Genomic DNA, 19186 nt, shown 5'->3' on the forward strand with positions numbered 1-19186 from the left:
TTTACAAAACAGCAAGAATTCCTGCAGCAGAACTTAATGTCAGCATAATGTAGCTTTTCTTACACTCTGGTCTTCAATGAAATGAATATCCAAAGGTGAGAGCCACTGCATCGTCCAGAAAAATACAAAAATGCGATTTCACACACAGGTATTTTAAAACATTAATAAATTGAGAAATACCCTATGCATTTAAATGATTGTTTTGTTAAAAAGTGACACAGGCAATTCTAAAAGGTTAAGTAAAAATTAAGACTGGGTAATTTATTGATCTTATTAAGGACACAGATACAAAGTACATTCGAAAGGCCACATAACATTAAGTGAAAAGACCATCATAACTGTCACTTCAGAAAAGCAGCTACAACACTACTGGTAAACAACAAATTCCTTCACCTTTTCATATACCACCAATTATAATGGCAAGTGGGCAATTTTAGATCAGAGCTACTTTTTTTAGTAAAGCTTTGAAGTGTATGTTGGTTGAAATACAATACTGAAAGAAATCTATAGAAGATTTAACAAAATGCTACAATAGAGCCAGTTTAGCACTGAGATTTGCATCAGAAGGATTTTTCTGTTTGTTCTTGATCCACAGCAGTTAAGATTTTGACTTGACGTATAGGTAGCAGACAGTTCAAATTATTCAGTTCAGTCTATACAAAACAGCTGTCATTATTTGTGTGTATACAGTATAAACAAAACTGTACATTCATAATTTCTTTTTTCCTCATTTTTGAGCGCTTAGATGACTTGATAATTGAAATCTTGTTTACAAATGAAATCAAAAGGCACATCTGAAAAAGATGCATGCTTACAACAATTAGTGAAAGAAATTCTGATCTTTAGTTACTCCTGCTAGTTTTTCACAAACTGACTACGGTCTCCTATATCCTAGTAAAGGTTAGACAACTTTACCCATTAAAAAATTCCAAATTAGTGTTATAATTTCTCCTCTAAAATTTGCAGCAGCCAACCAATACAACTTGATTAAAGAAACAACAATTTGTAAAAAGCGCCATATTTCATAAAGTTTCAGTCCTTCGGCGATCTGCATCAAATATTTAATGTATTAGTAAAACATCTATAAAGCTCATTCCAACAAATGAATAGTCACACATTATAATAACCTTCCTGATGTCTGTAAAATTCCATCATTTAACAAGGCCACTAGAGTTCAAATATGTCTCAAGGATTTATCTCGTTGGCTCAGTGCAATGATTGGTTCAAATAATTTAATTCGTTTGTACAGTGCAAATGCAAACTTGTGTTACACTTCAAGGTAATTATGTTGGCACTGCAAGTCTGAGGAAAGAAAATGCTGCTGATCGCCTGAGAGGAGATCACAGCAATGAATTGTTCTGTAGTCTGAATGAAAGAAACATGAAGATTTAGTTTTACTCTAATATCTGTTTCTCAACTGCAATCTTCTTGGCTGCAAAGTTTCTAACAAGGTGACAAAAAAGGTTAAAAACAGCAACACATTTTCTTGCCCCAGTGCCTTAGTACAGATGCCTGATTCCCACAGTGCTTTAAAATTTAGTGTCAGTGAGGAATTTCTGCATTTTCCAGCAATGGCAGTCCACCCCTGTGCAAAGGAGGATGTGGTACTTCTCGTTTGTAAGTCTTTGGTGGAAGTTTTGGCAGCTGCAGACTAGAGTTCTGTCTGGGAGGTATGGGTGGAGCAGAAGAGTAAATAGGGTTGTTGTGGTTTGAACAACGCCGTATAACCCTGGGAGAAGGTGTTGGAGGAGGAGTACTAGGGGAATTGAGGTTTGTGCTAGATTCTCTGTACCAATCTTGATCCCGATGAAGGTGGCTCTTTGGTGCTGGCTGAAGATGAAAAGGATCATTCATGAAGATCTCAGGAGGCCTTATTGGTCTGGGTGGAGGTGTATCAGGCAGTGGATCCCTTGGAGGAAGTGGAGGCGGACTGTGTAGTAGCCCATCTGAGGAAACATATAATCCAGGAATCCTTGGCAGTCTAGGTGGAATAGCAGGAGGACAATCTGGCATATTTGAAGCTGTCTGTAAATAAAGAGATGAAATTCAAGTCAACATTTCTTCCAATTAATTAAGTTAGAAATGACAACAATAACAAATTAAGAATTCAACAAAAAATAACATCAGTATCTGTGAGGGTAACAATGATGAACCTAGCTTCATTTTATTCAGTATTAATACAGGGCACCCAATTCAAGCAAGTAACAGTTTAATGCATGTAGGTGTGTTTCCTACACAAATCATATGGCACCAACAACCTGTGAGACTATTCATTTGTTGCAATGAGCTTTACAGATATTTTGCTGAAACATTAAGGACCGATTCTCTCACCCCGCCATGCCAGTTTTCTAGCACAGTGAGGTGGGAGAATCTCGTGTTTCCGCCGCACATGCATCTCCCACCTCGGATTTTCGGCGCAGTCACATCCACACTGGAAGACAAGCAAGTTATTTTAATGTCATTTAAATGTAATTAGCAGGCCTGGGGCTGAATTCTCTGGGCCTGCTAACCTCTCCCACCCCGACAGAGTATTTCACTCTTTACAGTAGCTCCCCACTTTCGGGGAACTTTCAGGATGACCATGTTGGAGTGAAGGGGGTGATGCAATTGGGCCCCCCAGGGGTCAGGCAGGGGTATGTGCCCCCTGGGCACAGGCACCCTGGCAGTGCCAGCCTATGCCCTCAGCACTGCCCAAGGGATATAGTGCCAATGCCCAAAGGGCACCTTGATACTGCCCACCAGGCATGGGGCAGGGCCTTTGGGACAAGGTCTCATGGGGGTAGGGGTCCTACTGCCACTGTGCATGGGGGCAGGAGGGAGGTCAGTGGGGTGGGGATGGTCAGGGCTTGCCTGGGAATGGTCAGCGGGCTGGGGAGCTTTTTACAAATTGTTTTTATAATCAAGTTATATTGGTTGGCTGCTGAAAAATTGTAAGCAATCATAACACCAATTTGGAATTTTCAAAAGAGTTGTCTAACCTGCACGAGCATGTAGGAGCCTAGTCAGTTTGTGAAAAACATGCTGTAAAAACTAAAGATCAGAATTAATTTCACTAATTGTTGTGATATGCATCTTATTTTGATTAGGAACAAACTGAAAAACAAGGGGAAAGCCAACAGCACAGATCTACATGTAAACTAACTGACCATGGTGGAGGGAATGAATGTTTAAGGTGGTGGATGGGCTGCTAATCAAGTGGGTTGCTTTGTCCTGGATGGTGTCAATGTTCTTGAGTGTTATTAAAGCTGCACATATCCAGGAAAGTGGAGAATATTTCACTGAACACCTGACTTGTGCCATGGACAGGACTTGGGGAGTCATAAGATGAGTCACCCAATGCAGAAATCCCAACCTCTGACCCACTCTTGTAGCCACACTATTTATGTAACTGATCCAGTTAAGTTTCTGGTCACTGAAACCCCCAGGATACTGATGGTGGCTGATTTAATGCCGGTAATATCATTGAACATCAAGGAGAGATTGTTAAGATTCTCTCCTAAAGGTCATTGCCTGGCACTAGTTTTTTATCCCTTACAAAACTAAAAACTCACCAGTCTGACAAACTGATTTGGTTCTTTACACAATGTTAACTTGCAATTATGTAGCATCATTTAACATATCCCAAAGCAACTGAAAGTGGCACAAGAGAAATGCTTTAAGCACTACTGAAACAGGAGGCACAAGTATCGTTAAGCGCTAACTTAATCTTGAAGGTAGGACTTAATTTGAAATTTAACTTAAAACGCGTATTCATGGGATCCAAATGCATGTAAAAGAGGTAACTGCCAATGGATGGTGTGAGGCCTGATCCATTGCCAAAATGCGACCAACTTAATTTCAAAAAGTGGCATTCTAGCTGGAGAAAAGCTGCCACTATGATTTCAGCCCAGAGCCTTATACAATGTGCAAGTCAGAGATCACATATGGTGTTTCTGTTACATTATGATGGCAATTTGATGGGCATGATACACACAGAATTTCATCAGAAACAACATTTTAATAAAATGTCCAAATCCATTTCACAGGAACATTTTAAAGCAAAACTTGACATTAAGCCGCATGAGAAGATATTAGGACACGTGAATACAAGCCTGGCCAAAAAGATTAGGTTTTAAGGAGCATCTAAAAGTAGAAAGGAAGGTAGAGAGTTGGAGAAGTTTTAGGGAGTGAATTGTGCCGAAGAGGCCAGAGTTGGATGATCCTAAATATTTCAGAGGGTTATGGTGCTGGAGGAGATTACAGAGGATGGAGGGCTGAGACTGTTTAGGGATTTGAAAACAAAGATGAATCCTAAAAATTGAGTTGTTTCTTAACCAGAAGCTAATGTAGGTCCGCAAGCACAGGGGTGATGTCTGAACCGGACTTAGAATGAGTAGGACGTGGGCAGCAGAGTGTTGAATGACCTCATGTTTATCTAACTTTTATCAGTCAAACTCTACTTGATCCTGTACCGTATTGAGGAAATTTAAAAGAAGAAAGAAAATGTTACTGCAGTATTATTTTACATTACACCATGAGACATTTCTTTTACCTTAGAATTTACCAAATCTAGACCAGGCTTCCTTCGCTGAGGAAGGGGTGGAGGAGTAGGTGAATCTTCACTTGGCCGATGATGACTTGAAATTGAGTGAGGTTCTGGAAACAGACAGTGAAAGGACAGATTATATGAATATGTTAGTATTTTGAACCATATTTTAGAAGCTCAAAACCCAACAATAATTTACATTTATATAACGTCCTATAACTTGGAAAAATAGCAACAGAAAGCAGTTTGACAAAAAACTGTGCTAAAAGTTGACATGGACCCAAAGGAGGAGATATTAGAAAGCGTGAAGAAGCTGGATTTCAATTAGGATCTTCAAGAAGTAAAGGAAAATCAACGCAAAGGCGTGTAAGCAAGAATGCCATGGGGTGGTGGTTAGATAGCTGAAAGCACCACCTTCAATGCCAAGGTTAAGGTAATGGAGGATGCACGAAGGTCAGCATCAGAGAAATGGTAAGTTTGAGGATGTTTCTTGGACTAGTAAAGGTAAACTTAGACGCAAGACCATGGAGGGATCTAGACACAAGGATGAGAATTTTAAATTAGTGATGTTCAGGGACCATACATCAATTCAGGCCATCGAGGACAGGCATAATAGGTGAGTGAATTGTGATGCTGAGTTTTGAATGAGCTGAGGTTTAGACAGTGGAGGATGGGTGACTGTAGAACAGCATTGGAATAAGTGGTGTTCTTTACACACAGGGTGAAGGTAAACAATATCCCAGTCTTTGTGATGGGGAGCAAACACGACAAAATAAACCTCAACTTCATTCAAATAGGGCACAAACAGTCTGCACATTTTGAGAAGGAAGGGTGGAACAGTGAAGGTACAAATTCTGACTGTGCCGTGAAGGTAAACAATATCCCAGTCTTTGTGATGGGGAGCAAACACGATAAAATAAACCTCAACTTCATTCAAATAGGGCGCAAACAGTCTGCACATTTTGAGAAGGAAGGGTGGAATAGTGAAGGTACAAATTCTGACTGTGCCGAAGTTAATGGCTCTGATCTTCCAAATATTTCACTAGGGAAAATTGTGGCTCATTAACAACAAAAAACAGTGAGACAATACAGGTACAGAGGGGGTCAGGAGAGATAGTGGAGAGTTGAGTGGATGTGGTCAGGAGACATTTGTCTGTGAACCAAGTTGCTAAAGGACAGCATCTAGATGAGGAAGAGGACAGGACCAAGGATAGATGTAGAGATTCAGATATCGATGCAGGAGCAGGAAGAGACACCATTGCAAAACATGCACCAATTACAATTAGATAAGTGGAATAACATGAGTGAAATCCCACCAAACTGGAAACTTAAGGAAATGGAGTTGGAAGAGAATTGTGTGGTCAACATCAAATGCTGCAGAGAAGTTAAAGCACATAGTGGGGCGGGAGGGGGGGGTCAGAATATTGAATTTGATGTTCAGCCATGATCAAAATGAATGGTGGAGCAGACTTAAAGGGCTGAACGGCCTATTCCTGTTTCCAGTTTTTAGTCACAGTTACTGACAATGTCATTTACGACTTTGTTTGGTGCTGTGGTAGGAATGGAACATAAATGGAGAGATTCAAACATGATACTGTGGAAAAGATGGGCATGGATTTGGGAGGGGACAACACCATGAAGGATTTGAAGAAAGGGAGGTTGGAGACGGGAGTAATAGTTTGTAAGAATGGAAGACTGAGCATGGATATTTTTGAGGAGGTGGGCGATGACAGCAGCCTTGATTGGCTGGAGTAAAGAAACCACTTAAAATGCAGCAGCATGGAAAGATAGAAAAGAAAATTAGTTGGCCAGCAATGTAGTGAGAATGGGGTCCAGGGAACAAGTCTGACGGACAAACTGAACTTGAGATGAAATGAGGGAACAGGGGAGAGATACCAGAGAGAAAGATTCAGGGGCGGGAAGGCTGGGAAGTGGTTCTATTTAAAGGCAAAGGAAAAAGAAAGCAACATCAGTGACTAAATGTATTTTCAATCTTAGTGACAAAGAAATCCATGGGAACATTAAGGGAATGCAATTCCTCTGTGCTTGGCTTTCAATAGATTAACCAATGGAGTAACAAATGCTCAACATAGTTTTAAATTTTATCAGCAACTGATGATGAAAACAGTGAAGGTAAATATGCTCAACCTACTTGATGGTGGTAGCAAGACAGGTGCAAAAATACTGTTACCACCTGTAAAAGAAAATGACAAATGGTTTAGAAATATGCCTGATAAATAAGTTAACATAATATGCAAATTGTGGAAGAACTGTGCAAATCAGTATTTAGCCATGTTTCAGAATACAGAGCATACAAACAGAATGTCATGCACTTTACAATTTTACTCTATTCTAAATAACCCAATTAAACTATAAATTTTGTTCAATGGAGTTACACATGTAATTTACATCAAACTTAATGAATGCCAAATGTTTTGGCATCAAACCAGTATTACTATTAAATTGTAGCTGATTTTCTACAACAGTGCTCACACCCAGTCTGGATACAGCAGTGCATCCCCCACACTCTCATTCTGAACCAGGGAGGGAAGCACACTAAGGACTGCAAAGTGCAGCAGAGCAAGATAAGATAATAAGAGAATTAAGTTTTAGAAATGCAAAGTTTATACCCACTGGATTTTGATGATACAAAGGCCGACCTGTTGAAGAATACTGGAAATTGTGACTGAAATTCGAGTATTTTTTAAAACAGGAGTTGGTTTTACAGATAGGTTTAGTATTATTTATCTGAATTTTTCATATTTTCAGTGGTTTTTATTGTGTTATTTATAGAAGGTTATATTTATTTGGATAAAAGTTATTTGGATGACAAACCAATTTGAAAAACTAAACTAAATGATATAATTTGTTAATTTATATGTCTGCCACTGTCATGTTGGTTGATTTTGTGCAAAATCTTCGTAAGCAGTCCCTCAGAATTGAGGATGATTTGCTTCCACACTAAAAATGAATTTTCAGGTGACTGAGGTATCCAGTGTGCGACCTAAAGTTTCTGTCACAGATGCTGGTTGGAGGAGCCAGTGGATAGGGTTCCTGTCGACACTTTGCTTCAGATTGCTCTCACTGATGAAACATGAGGTGTTCAGCTCCTTCCTGGATGCATTTTCTCCATTTCAGGTAGTCTTGGGCCAAGGATTCCCAGGTGTTGATGGGGATGCTGCACTTTTTCAATGAGGCTTTGACAGTGTCCTCGAAGCATTTCTCCTGTCCTCTTGGGGCTCGCTTGCCATGTCAAAGTTCCAAGTAGAACGTTTGTTTCAAAAGTCAGGCATGGGTCAATGTGGCCTGTCCACTGGAGCTGACTGAGTGTTGTCAATGCTTCAACATTGGGGATGTTGGCACGAGCATAAACATTGACATTGATATGCCAATCTGCCAATGGATTTGCAGGATCTTACAAAGGAAACACTGGTGGTATCTCTCCATTGTTGTCAAGGAGAGCTTCAAGTTTCTGGGTGTCCAGGTCAACAACAACCTGTTCTGGTCCCCCTATGCCGACAGTATAGTTAAGAAAGCCCACCAACGTCTCTACTTTCTCAGAAGACTAAGGACATTTGGCATGTCAGCTAGAACTCTCACCAACTTTTACAGATGCACCATTGAAACCATTTTTTCTGGTTGTATCACAGCTTGGTACTACTCCTGCTCTGCCCAAGACCGCAAGGAACTACAAAAGGTTGTGAATGTAGCCCAATCCATCACGCAAACCAACCTCCAATCCACTGATTCTGTCTACACTTCCCGCTGCCTCGGCAAAGCAGCCAGCATAATTAAGGACCCACTGACATTCCCTCTTCCACCTTCTTTCTTCGGGAAAAAGATACAGAAGTCTGAGGTCACCATCCAGCTCAAGAATAGTTTCTTTCCTGCTGCTGTCAGACTTTTGAATGGACCTACCTTGCATTAAGTTGATCTTTCTCTGCACCCTAGCTATGACTGTAACACTACACTCTACATTCTCTCGTTTCATTCTCTATGAACGGTATGTTTTGTCAGTATAGCACACAAGAAACAACACTTTTCACTGTAAGTTAATACATGCAACAATAATAAATCAAATTAAAGGTTTTGAGCTTGACCTTCATGCGTGCACAGAAGCAAGGTCTATATACTATAGTTCATGATAGAGGATGGGAAGAACTTGGATATGCGAGAATTGCGAGGCATCTTGAAGGCAATTGCTTGATAGAGCGGACGCAGCATGGTTTCATTAAAGGGAAGTCGTGTCTGACAAATTTACTGGAGTTCTATGAGGATGTGTCTAGGGCAGTGGATAGAGGAGAGCCGGTGGATGTGGTCTTTCTGGATTTTCAGAAGGCGTTTGACAAAGTACCTCACAAGAGGTTATTGCAGAAGGTCGAGGGACATGGAGTTGGGGGTAGGGTGTTAGCGTGGATAGAGGATTGGTTGTCAAATAGGAGGCAGAGAGTGGGGGTCAACGGGTGCTATTCGGATTGGCGGATGGTGACTAGTGGAGTGCCCCAGGGGTCGGTGCTGGGGCCTCAGCTTTTTACCATTTATATAGATGATCTGGAGGAGGGAACCGAGTGTAGGGTGTCGAAATTTGCTGATGACACCAAGATTGGGGGAAAGGCAAATTGTGCGGAGGGTGTGGAGAGTCTGCAGAAGGATCTAGATAGGCTGGGCGAATGGGCCAGGAAATGGCAAATGGAATTTAATGTTGGCAAGTGTGAGGTGGTCCACTTTGGTAGGAAGAATGGTAGGAAGGACTATTACTTACGTGGCGAAAAACTGCAGCAGGCGACGGTGCAGAGGGACCTCGGGGTCCTTGTGCATGAGTCGCAAAAGCCCAGCTTGCAGGTGCAGCAGGTGGTCAGGAAGGCGAATGGGATGCTGGCCTTCATCGCGAGGGGGATTGAATATAAAAGTAGGGAGGTCTTGCTGCAGCTGTATAGGGCATTGGTGAGGCCGCAGCTGGAGTACTGTGTGCAGTTTTGGGCGCCGCACCTGCGCAAAGATATTTTGGCCTTGGAGGGAGTGCAGAGGAGGTTTACTAGGCTGATACCGGAGTTGAGGGGGTTGAGCTATGAGGAGAGGCTGAATAAACTAGGCTTGTACTCGTTGGAGTTTAGAAGAATGAGGGGAGATCTCATTGAGACGTATAAGATGATGAATGGGATGGATAGGATAGAGGTGGAGAGACTCTTCCCGCTCAAAAAAGACAGTAGGACTAGGGGGCACAGCCTCAAGATAAAGGGGGGGCGGTTTAGAACGGAGTTGAGGAGGAACTTCTTCACTCAAAGGGTGGTGAATCTCTGGAATTCTCTGCCCGTTGAAGTGGTGGAGGCTGCCTCGCTAAATATTTTTAAGACGCGGGTTGATGGGTTTTTGATAAGAGAGGGGATTAAGGGTTATGGGGAGAGGGCAGGAAGGTGGAACTGAGCAGCGACAGATCAGCCATGATCTTATTGAATGGTGGGGCAGGCTCGAAGGGCTAGATGGCCTACTCCTGCTCCTATTTCTTATGTTCTTATGGCTGCCAGACAGCAGACGTTGAACAGATTCCCATTTGTTCTCTAGTTCAGCTCCACCCCGGGGGGGAGCTTGCATAGGGTGAGATGGAACATTGAAGCAAGGAAAATCGAGAATAGCATCAGTGCAATGACACATCTTTGCTTGGCTCCAGTCTGAACATTAATTGGGTCCATGATGTATCCAGTGATCAGGATCACGGCTTGCATGTCATCATGGAGCAGGCAAAGGGAGGATGATGACAAGCTTGAAATGGAGGATGACCCCACAATAATCCCTTATGGTTGACAGTGTCAAAGGCCTTTGAGGTCAAAGAAGACCGTGCACTAGAGTTGGTGCTGTTCCCTGCATTTCTTGTAGTTGCCATGCAGTGACAATCATGTCTGTTGTTCTTGGTAGGTAGAATCTGCATTGCGACTCTGCAGGAGCAGGGAGATGACAATTAAGAAGGATTCTTGCAATGACTTACGCTGTGGCGAACAGCAGTGAAATTTCTCTGTAGTCACTGCAGTTGAACTTGTCATCTTTCTTGAAGATGGTCACAATTATGGCATCTCTGCAATTTCTTGGCATGTTCTCCTTCTGCCAGAACAGGGAAATTAGGTAATGTATTCATATCAGTGGCGCTTCTCTGTCGTGTTTTGGCGCTTCAGCAGGGATTCCCTCTGTTCCAGATGACTTGTTGCTCTTTAGCTCTTGGATGGTCTTTTCTACCTCTTGCCGGACCAGGTTGGGGCTCTGCTGTGATGGTGGTGGGTAGTATGCTGTAGAATGGAGTTGAGGACATTTGCGTTGAAGACAGTTTCTGTTAAGGAGGTCTTTGGAATGTCCTTTCCAGGGGGTGCTGACTACCTCTGTTCTTGATGAGCACCTCTCTCTTGGCCAGCAGTGGGTTGGGACTGCTGGTGATCTTAACAGCACTAAAGGAACTTCAGATGTCATGGTTGTCAGCTAACTGCTGGATCTTCTACACTGTCTCTACCCAACATCTGTTCTTGAGGTCACAGGTTTCTTTTTTGCTGGACCTCAGCCTTCAACCACCTATAGAGCTGCTTTCTTCCTCTCAAGCTGGGTTGGTGTTTCTGGTTCAGAAAAACATTGCGCTTGTGGCTTATCAACTCCTGGATCTCCTGGTCATCCTTATCAAACCAGTCTTGGTGTTTCCCGGTCAAGCGATTAAGGTTCTCTTCACAGGTGCTGAAGGAGACCTTGAGGGCAGACCAGGTGCTGTTGACAATCTGTGTCTCTGAGTCAGGAGACCTCAGGTTGTCAGTGAGATGCTAACTGAATAAGACTTTCTTAATAGAGTCTTTGAGTGCTTCAGCATTGACTTTCCTGTGGCATAGTTTCTGTTGCCATCACTGCTCTGGGGCTACATTAATGCTGATCACAGAGTGGATTAGATGGTGGCCCATCCAGCAATCGTTGTCAGCTCTTGTCATGGCACGGGTCATATGGACATCCTCACGGTCCATTGCTTGGATAGTGACACTGTTGAGCAGATGCCTGTGCATGGTGCAAGGGTGTTTCTATGAAGTCTCATACTTGTCTCTCTGATGGAAGATGGTATTGATTATGACAAGGCTGTGTTCTAGGCATTTTGTCAGCAGCAACGTACCATTAGTGTTGTATTTCCCTACTCTCTGCCTGCTGGTTATACTTCCCAGATGTCTGTGTCCTTTCCAACTCTGGCACTGAAGTCAACAAGAATGATCAGATTGTTGCCCATTGGGTCTCAGAGTCCTCTTCAAACTCACCTATAGTTTCCAGTGTTGGGACGTTCACAATGAGGATTGCAGTGCACTGGTTCTGGGTTCGGATGAGCCATGGTTAGTACCTTTCCAAATGCACGTTTGAGCAAATCAGTCTGATTCATTTAATACGTGAGCCAAACAGAAAATTGTGTCACATACTTGTGCCATAGACACATTTAATGAGTGATGAGCAATACAAAAGCCTTTCAATTTGATGTATAATCCTCACTAAAGTACAGTATTGCAACACTGGAAATGACATAAATCCATGTTTTGCAATAGGATTTAATATACAGTTAGCTAATGCAACTAAATGAACACAAGCAATATGCTGTCATATCACTGAGCAAATGCAATTAAATGAAGGAAGTTTTGTGAAGATTGCAAGATAACTTCATTTTAGTGGCATTTCATTGCAACCATAACAGCAAATGATAAGAATGTTCACAAATAGTAGCAATCATCTTTTTAGATGCAAAACCATGAGAAAAGTATTCAAATTTGTGATTCGGATGAGTAGATTTATCTGTTAATTAACCACAGTAAGACATAAGTAGCAAATTAATAACATTCATGTCAACAGACTATGAAGAGGCCAGTCAAAAAGAAAGCCAAAAGCGAGAGTGACATTTAAAATCCAGCAAGGGCTGGCATACCGGCAGCAATGTGAACAGGAGCAAAGATTGTGGAGCAGATTGAACTTGAACTACCTAGAAAAAATACAGGAATAAATGGAAATAACAGGCACAGAAGCCAGCAAATCAGTCACAGTTTGAGTCTCTATTGTTTCTACCATACATTTGTCTGACTATTTACTAATCATAGTCATTTCCAGCAAGGCAATGTTCTATTTTAAAATTAAGTTTAAGCTTAATTTTCTCTTTAAAAACCAACTTTAGCTGAGGAGGAAAGAGACAGGCACCCTCCTGTCTTCCAGTGCTTCATTCAATTGATGCCTTCTTGTGAATGAAAATAAGCTGCATGTGCCAGCATACATTGCAAATCAAACCTGATGACCTGGCTTTTTGTTAAACCAGTTAAGATCATTATTCATGACTGCTGAGCAGCTCTGAAAAACTCACTCAAGTATTCCCAAATATCCTAACAAAAAGAAACACGAATGACAAAAGCTCCACATGAAATGTTATGTTTTTAAGGGAGCAGCATACATATGTTAATTAACCCAGTGATAATATCAATGACATTATATAGTACAAAATTACACTCACTGCTAGAACTGGAAAAGTCTCCATCAAAAACACTGAGCTCAGATGCAGATACAGGTGGGGTTGATGGTGTATTTGGAGAGTTTGGAACAGACATTGTTGATTCATTCTCAGTTTCAGGAATTCTACTGAAACTAATCTTACGTGGCTCCTGTATGGGATTCTTTAATGTTCCAGAGGTAGAGGTATGTCTTGTGGGATTAGGTCTTATTCCAGGAGATTTTAAGGAAAATGAGGTTTTTCTCGGCTAAAGACAATAGATAAAATAAGATTTATTGTTACTTGTAGAAGTTAACATCAATTCTTGCAGCATATAAAATATAAGTAACGTCTAATTGAATAATATGAATATTTTAGATGGCATTAAAGAATGATAATGGAGTATACCCAGCAACAATTTGATTATTTCATTCAGCATCTCCTAATTTCTAAAATACTGCTTTTTTTTGTTGTTTCTCAGTTTATATAGGTAATACAAGTGATACAAGGTTCTGATAGGTTTGCTCATTAGTTGAGCACCACAGGCAAGTTTTACTGTACATTTTCATCATATTAAACTCTCAAAGCTAACTATTTTTAACCAGAACAACTTTACTGATAACATTTAAAACTAAAGAACAGAAGATGTCTTTCTCAAGCTTCATCCACTTCCAGGTCCTATGCTGCAACAATGTCAGACATACCTAGGGTAAATGTTTGTTTTCAATATTTGAAGATAAACTGGCGGTGGGTTGCCTGCCCATTGTTGAGCAGACTCAGTTGAGTGGGTCCCACTTTGGGCACATGACTTACTCCTTCAGGATAGCTACTGGTATGGATAGAAGATAAAATAACATTCTCTTTGGATGGAATCATGAGCTGGGTAAGAGAAAACTATTTATATACTTTTACAAAATACAAGGGAAATTTACACTTTGTTTGTCAGTCAGCAACATTGGTAATATTGAGCACATTTATGTTGGGCGCTGAGCTGAATCGCTTTTCTGGTAGACCATTTCCATTTTGCAAAGATATGAATTTGGCCTTCACTAGAAAACCTTAAGAATTTTGTTTCAAGCCTAGCAGTTTTTTTGTGAAGAAGCCATTCTTATAGAATGTATTATAATGAAATAGTTTAAATTTACTGAGGCAAAGGTTAATATTATAAATGGTTGGATACATTAAATTACTATATTCTATTAACATCACATAATTTTAACCACTGAAGAAATGCTAATTTACTGCAAAATTAACCAATCTCAACAATCATCATAAAAAAGGTGATTAAGATACTGGGTGCACTAAAATTAAGAGGTACTGTAAAAGCTGACCGTACTTAACATTGGTAAGTCACAATGGTATTTGGTTTGCATCCGAGGATGCCAAGCCAAAGGGTGGAAATTGCAGATGTACTGGCCATAACCTTCTAATCCTCTTTAGATACAGGGGTGGTGCCAGAGAATTGCGAATGTTAAGCGCTTGTTCAACAAAGGGCATAAAGAAAACCCCAGCAACTACAAAACAGTCAGTTTAGCCTTGGTAATGGGAAAGCTTTTAGAAACAATAATCCAGGACAAAATTATAGTCACTTGGATAAGTGTGGATTACTTAACAAAAGCCAACACAGATTTGTTAAAAGAAAATTGTGTTCAACTAATTTGATTGAGTTTTTTGATGAGGTAGCAGAGAAAGTTGATGAGAGTAAAGCAGCTGATGTGTTTATGGACTTCCAAAAGGCATTTGATAAAGTGCCATGTAATAGGCTTACCTGCATAGTTGTAGGCCTTGGAATAAAACAAGCAGTGGCAACATGGATACAAAATAGGTTAAAAGGCGGGAAACAAAGTGGCAGTGAATGGTTGTTTTTTGAAATTTGGGAAGATATACTGTGGTTGATAACAGGATCATTGTTTTCTCTGTTGCATATTATTAACTTGGACTTGAGTACACAGGGTATAATTTCAAAATTTATTATTGAGACAAGCTTAGAAATATAGTGAACTGTGAAGAAGATAGTGATAGACTTCAAGTGGACATGGATAAGCTTGTGGAAAGGGAAGACATATGAGAGAGGAAACTTAATAGAGAAGTGATACATTTTGGTGGAAAGAGTGACAATATAAAATAGAGTGACAATATAAAATAGAGTGAAATTCTAAAAGGATGCAGTAATAGAGAACTGGGGTATTAGTGCACAAAAGGTGGCAAGGCAGTTGAAAATGTGCTTATAAAGTATACTGGATCCTGAGCTTCAAAGCAAGGAAATTATGTTGAACCTGTATAAAACACTTGTTCGGCCTCAACTGGAATATTTGGTCCAATTCTGGGCACCATACTTTAAAAAGGATGTGAAGGCATTACAAGAATGACTCCAGCTGTGAGGAGCTTCAGTTAGATGGATGTATAGAGAGGTTGGGGTTGTTCTGTTTAGAGAGGTTGAGAGAAGATTTGATAGAGGTGTTTAAAATCACAAGGAATCTAGACAGACCAGAGACAGAGAAATGCATTGATGGAAGATTTGAGAACTAGCATTTACAGATTTAAGGTGATTGGCAAAATTTAATCATGGTTTCAAAAGGGATTTGGATAAGCACCTCAATATTAAAAAATTGCATGAAGTGAGACTAGCTAAATTGATCTTTTAGAAAGCAACCACTGCCTCTAAGGATCGAAAGTCCTACATCAGTGATGTAACCATTCCATAATTTATTCCTTACTTGACAATCTTAGTTCAATTCTATTACTCTTTTAAAAAAGTTAACTAAATAATGATTTTAAATGTCAAACTAAGTGGTACACTTAACAACTCTTAACATTTTCACCTTCAACTGACTTTAAACTGAGTGCCCCTTTTCTCCTCAAGTAACAAGAATAGTAAAATTAAATTGAACTTTAGGACAACTTACAAACCGTGGTGGTTGTTTGCAGTTTCGTGGTTCAATTAACAAGGATTTGTTGAACAAATAGTCTGTAAATTCTTTTTCATTCCTATTTTCCATTGGATTCAGATTTTCAAAGAATTTCTATGCATCAACACAAAAAGATCTTCAATATGAATTCTGGTAAACTATAAAGACATTTTTCTCAAAATGGTTATAAAATGTGAACTTCATATTTAAAAAGTATCAGAATTGTTACCTTGATATCAGTTTCTACTTGCAGGCAGTAGGGCTGGTTTTGATACTGTTGGATTTCTCCTGTGATTTCGGCTACTTTTCTTCGTTTGCTAAAATTTATTAGTTCTTTCCCACATCTTTTCAGGAAATCTGGGTTCCCTACTTCCGTCTTGAGAATATTTGTCAAATAAATACCTTTGGACAGAAATAATCAAGAGCACTGGTGTAAAAAGTTAACTCTAATATACCTAACCAATAATAAAACAAAAAATTAAATTAATTCAATTTTATTAGTTGCTGCTGAAATGCAGGAAAAAACTTAGTGAGAGAAAGACTTTGGTTAAAAACCAACTTGACATGCTACACACGAATAAGTCTAAGTCTATAAATGCTGAATAAGTAGCTTATGGAAATAATGTACCACTAATTTATGAACACACAGGAGAAACCATTATGATGCACAATTCATTCTTAAATTACATCAAGGTACCAATTAATAAGTAGTTGAATTGCCTACCAAAGAAAGGCACACAAGGTGGATTTATTGACTTAAGTTTAGCTAGGTACTTCTTGAAGTGGTCTTGACTTAGGTCCACTGCTTCTTCTAAAACTTTTTTCTTCCTCTCAGGCAATGCCTGTGTAAAATATATAATTAAAAAGTGCTATAGAGTAGTTTAAACAAATTGAATACTAAATCATCAAAATAAATCCCTATAAATCATTTTACAATGACAAGGTTATGATAGAAATTCAACATTTATTGGGATTAAAAATTTGGATTTTTTTTGCATTTTCTTATTAATGATACCACGTCTGATTTTGCACGCTGGTTTTTTCATTTAGGAATCACATTTATCAAATAGGAAAAGTGGATATGTGAGACTTTGTTCATAAAAGAAAGCAAGGGATGGACCAACTAACTAGTTTAACCACAATGGAGAAAAGTTTTTGAAAAGAAAATCTGTGATTAAATAAAAACTTGGATAATGTGGGCCAATTAAGGAAAGCAAACATGTATTTACTGAAGTCAAGTCATTTTAATCATGTTTAACTAATTTGGTTGAGCTTTTTGGTGAGGTGATACAGAGGGTTGATGAGGGTAGTGCAATTAATATGATGCACAAGGACTTCCAAAAGGCATTAGATAAATTGCAACATAATAGACCTGCAGGCAAAACTGAAGCCCAGGAAATAAAAGGGACAATGCCAAGATGGATAGGAGGTTGGGTGAGGGGCAGGAAACTGAGTAGTGAATGGTTGTTTTTCAGATTGGAGGACTGGGTTCCCTACTTGGTATCAGGACCACTGCTTGAACTATATTGCACACATAGACAACTATAGACAGATTTTTAATTTCTCAGGGAATGAAAGGAAGCGGGTAGGTTAGTGAAGTTGAAGCCAAATGTCAACGATGATTGTTCTGAATGTTGGAGCAGGCTTAATGGGCCATATGATTTACTCCTGCTCCTAATACCAGTGTTCTTTTTAATGATCTTGACTTGACTGTACAATGCACAACAACAAAATTTTGCAGACGATGCAAAGCTTGGAAGTAATGTGAACTGTGAAGGGAATGGTGATAGACTTCAAATTGAAATAGGCAGGCTGCTGGAGTGGGCAGGCATATGGTGAATTAAATTTAATGCAGAGAAGTTTTAAAGTTGATTTATTATTGTCATAAATAAGTTACATTAACACTGTAATTAAGTTACTGTGAAAATCCCCAAGTCACCACACTCTGATTGGTGTTCTGATGCACTGAGGGAGAATTTAGCATGGCCAATGCAGGAAGAATGAGGAGAGGCAATGTAAAGGGTACAATTCTGCCTGAGAATGTGGTGGAGGCAGGTTCAATCCTAGGTCTTGAAAGGGAATTTTAAAAGGCATAATAATTGCTTGACTAGCGGAAAAGGGCAGGGCAGTAAACCAGCTGTGTGGCACTTACAGAAAGTCATCATGGATACAAGAAACTGATTCACCTCATTCTAATGATTCTTTCATCATTCCGAACAGTGAAGAACAGACGGAAAATACAAAACCAAATATAATGATCTTCCTTCCCACCAGAATGAAATAAGTATCTCAAAATTACGCATTAATATGCAATTTTACAGAGTGTAGATAATGCAAGATTAATTTATCTAGATTTTCAAAAGGGCTTCCTTAAGGCATTCCGTAGTAGACTAAAGAGTAAGCTCAGAGAAGGTGGAGTCAAGGACAAGTGTCAGAATGGATTATTAACTGGCTTCACAACAGAATGTGGCAGTGCTGGTGTTGGACTGGGGTAAACACTGTAAGAAGTCTCACAACACCAGACTAAAGTCCAACAGGTTTATTTAATATAAACGCCATAAGCTTTCAGAACGCTATTCCTTCGTCAGGTGAGTGGAGAGTTTGAACTCTCCACTCACCTGACAAAGGAACAGCATTCCGAAAGCTTGGTACATTCAAGACAGAAAGCAGAGAGTTGAAATAAAAGGTGGTTATTCAGAATGGCAGAAAGTGGGAAATGCATTCCATAATGATCAGTGTTGGGACCACTGCTGTTCAATTTACAGTAATGATTTGGATTTTGGAACCAAAACAAAATTTCTAAATTTGCAGATGACAGCAAATTGGGAAGATAGTCAATACTGAGGAGGACTGTAACAAATTACAAGAAGACATTAATAGGTTAACAAAAGAGGCAAATAATTGGCAAATGAAGTTCAACACAGATAAGCAAGAAGTTGTACAGTTTAGTGGGAAGAATTGGGAAATCACTTATTACTTGGAAGGTGCAAGTCCAGATGGGGTAGAGGAATGAAGTGATCTTGAACTACAAATGCACCAATTATAAAGTGGTGCCACAGGTCAGCAAGGGCAAAAATAAAACCAAACACTCAGCTTTATTTCTAGAGGGATAGAATTGTAAAGTAGGGAAGTTGCACTAACCCTGTATTGAGCCTTGGTTAAACCAGACAGCATGCAGATCTGGTTGCCAAATTCTAAAAAGGAAATAGAGGCACTTGGAGAGCTTGCAGAGAGAATTTACAAGGAAATTCAGAAGTACATGGAGACATGGGGGGGGGG

General features: G+C 39.8%; 1 protein-coding gene across 2 annotated transcripts in view; it reads right to left on the reverse strand.

The window, feature by feature from the left end:
• Positions 1-235: 235 nt before the first annotated feature.
• Positions 236-19186, reverse strand: part of sos2 (son of sevenless homolog 2 (Drosophila)) — a 112430-nt gene continuing 93479 nt past the window's right edge. Inside the window, exons 17-24 of one of the 2 annotated variants that reach the window (XM_080202637.1) lie at positions 16632-16749; positions 16137-16309; positions 15905-16021; positions 13023-13266; positions 12450-12503; positions 6678-6719; positions 4532-4635; positions 236-2025 (exon numbers count right to left, since the gene is read on the reverse strand). In XM_080202637.1, coding sequence (XP_080058763.1) covers positions 1543-2025; positions 4532-4635; positions 6678-6719; positions 12450-12503; positions 13023-13266; positions 15905-16021; positions 16137-16309; positions 16632-16749 — 1335 coding nt within the window. In that variant the 3' untranslated portion in view covers positions 236-1542. The remainder of the gene's footprint in view (positions 2026-4531; positions 4636-6677; positions 6720-12449; positions 12504-13022; positions 13267-15904; positions 16022-16136; positions 16310-16631; positions 16750-19186) is intronic. The other variant, XM_080202638.1, reaches the window with a different exon arrangement.

Source organism: Carcharhinus amblyrhynchos, chromosome 14 (assembly GCF_965287045.1).
Source record: "Carcharhinus amblyrhynchos chromosome 14, sCarAmb.v2.hapA, whole genome shotgun sequence".
In the NCBI taxonomy this organism is placed as follows: domain Eukaryota; kingdom Metazoa; phylum Chordata; class Chondrichthyes; order Carcharhiniformes; family Carcharhinidae; genus Carcharhinus; species Carcharhinus amblyrhynchos.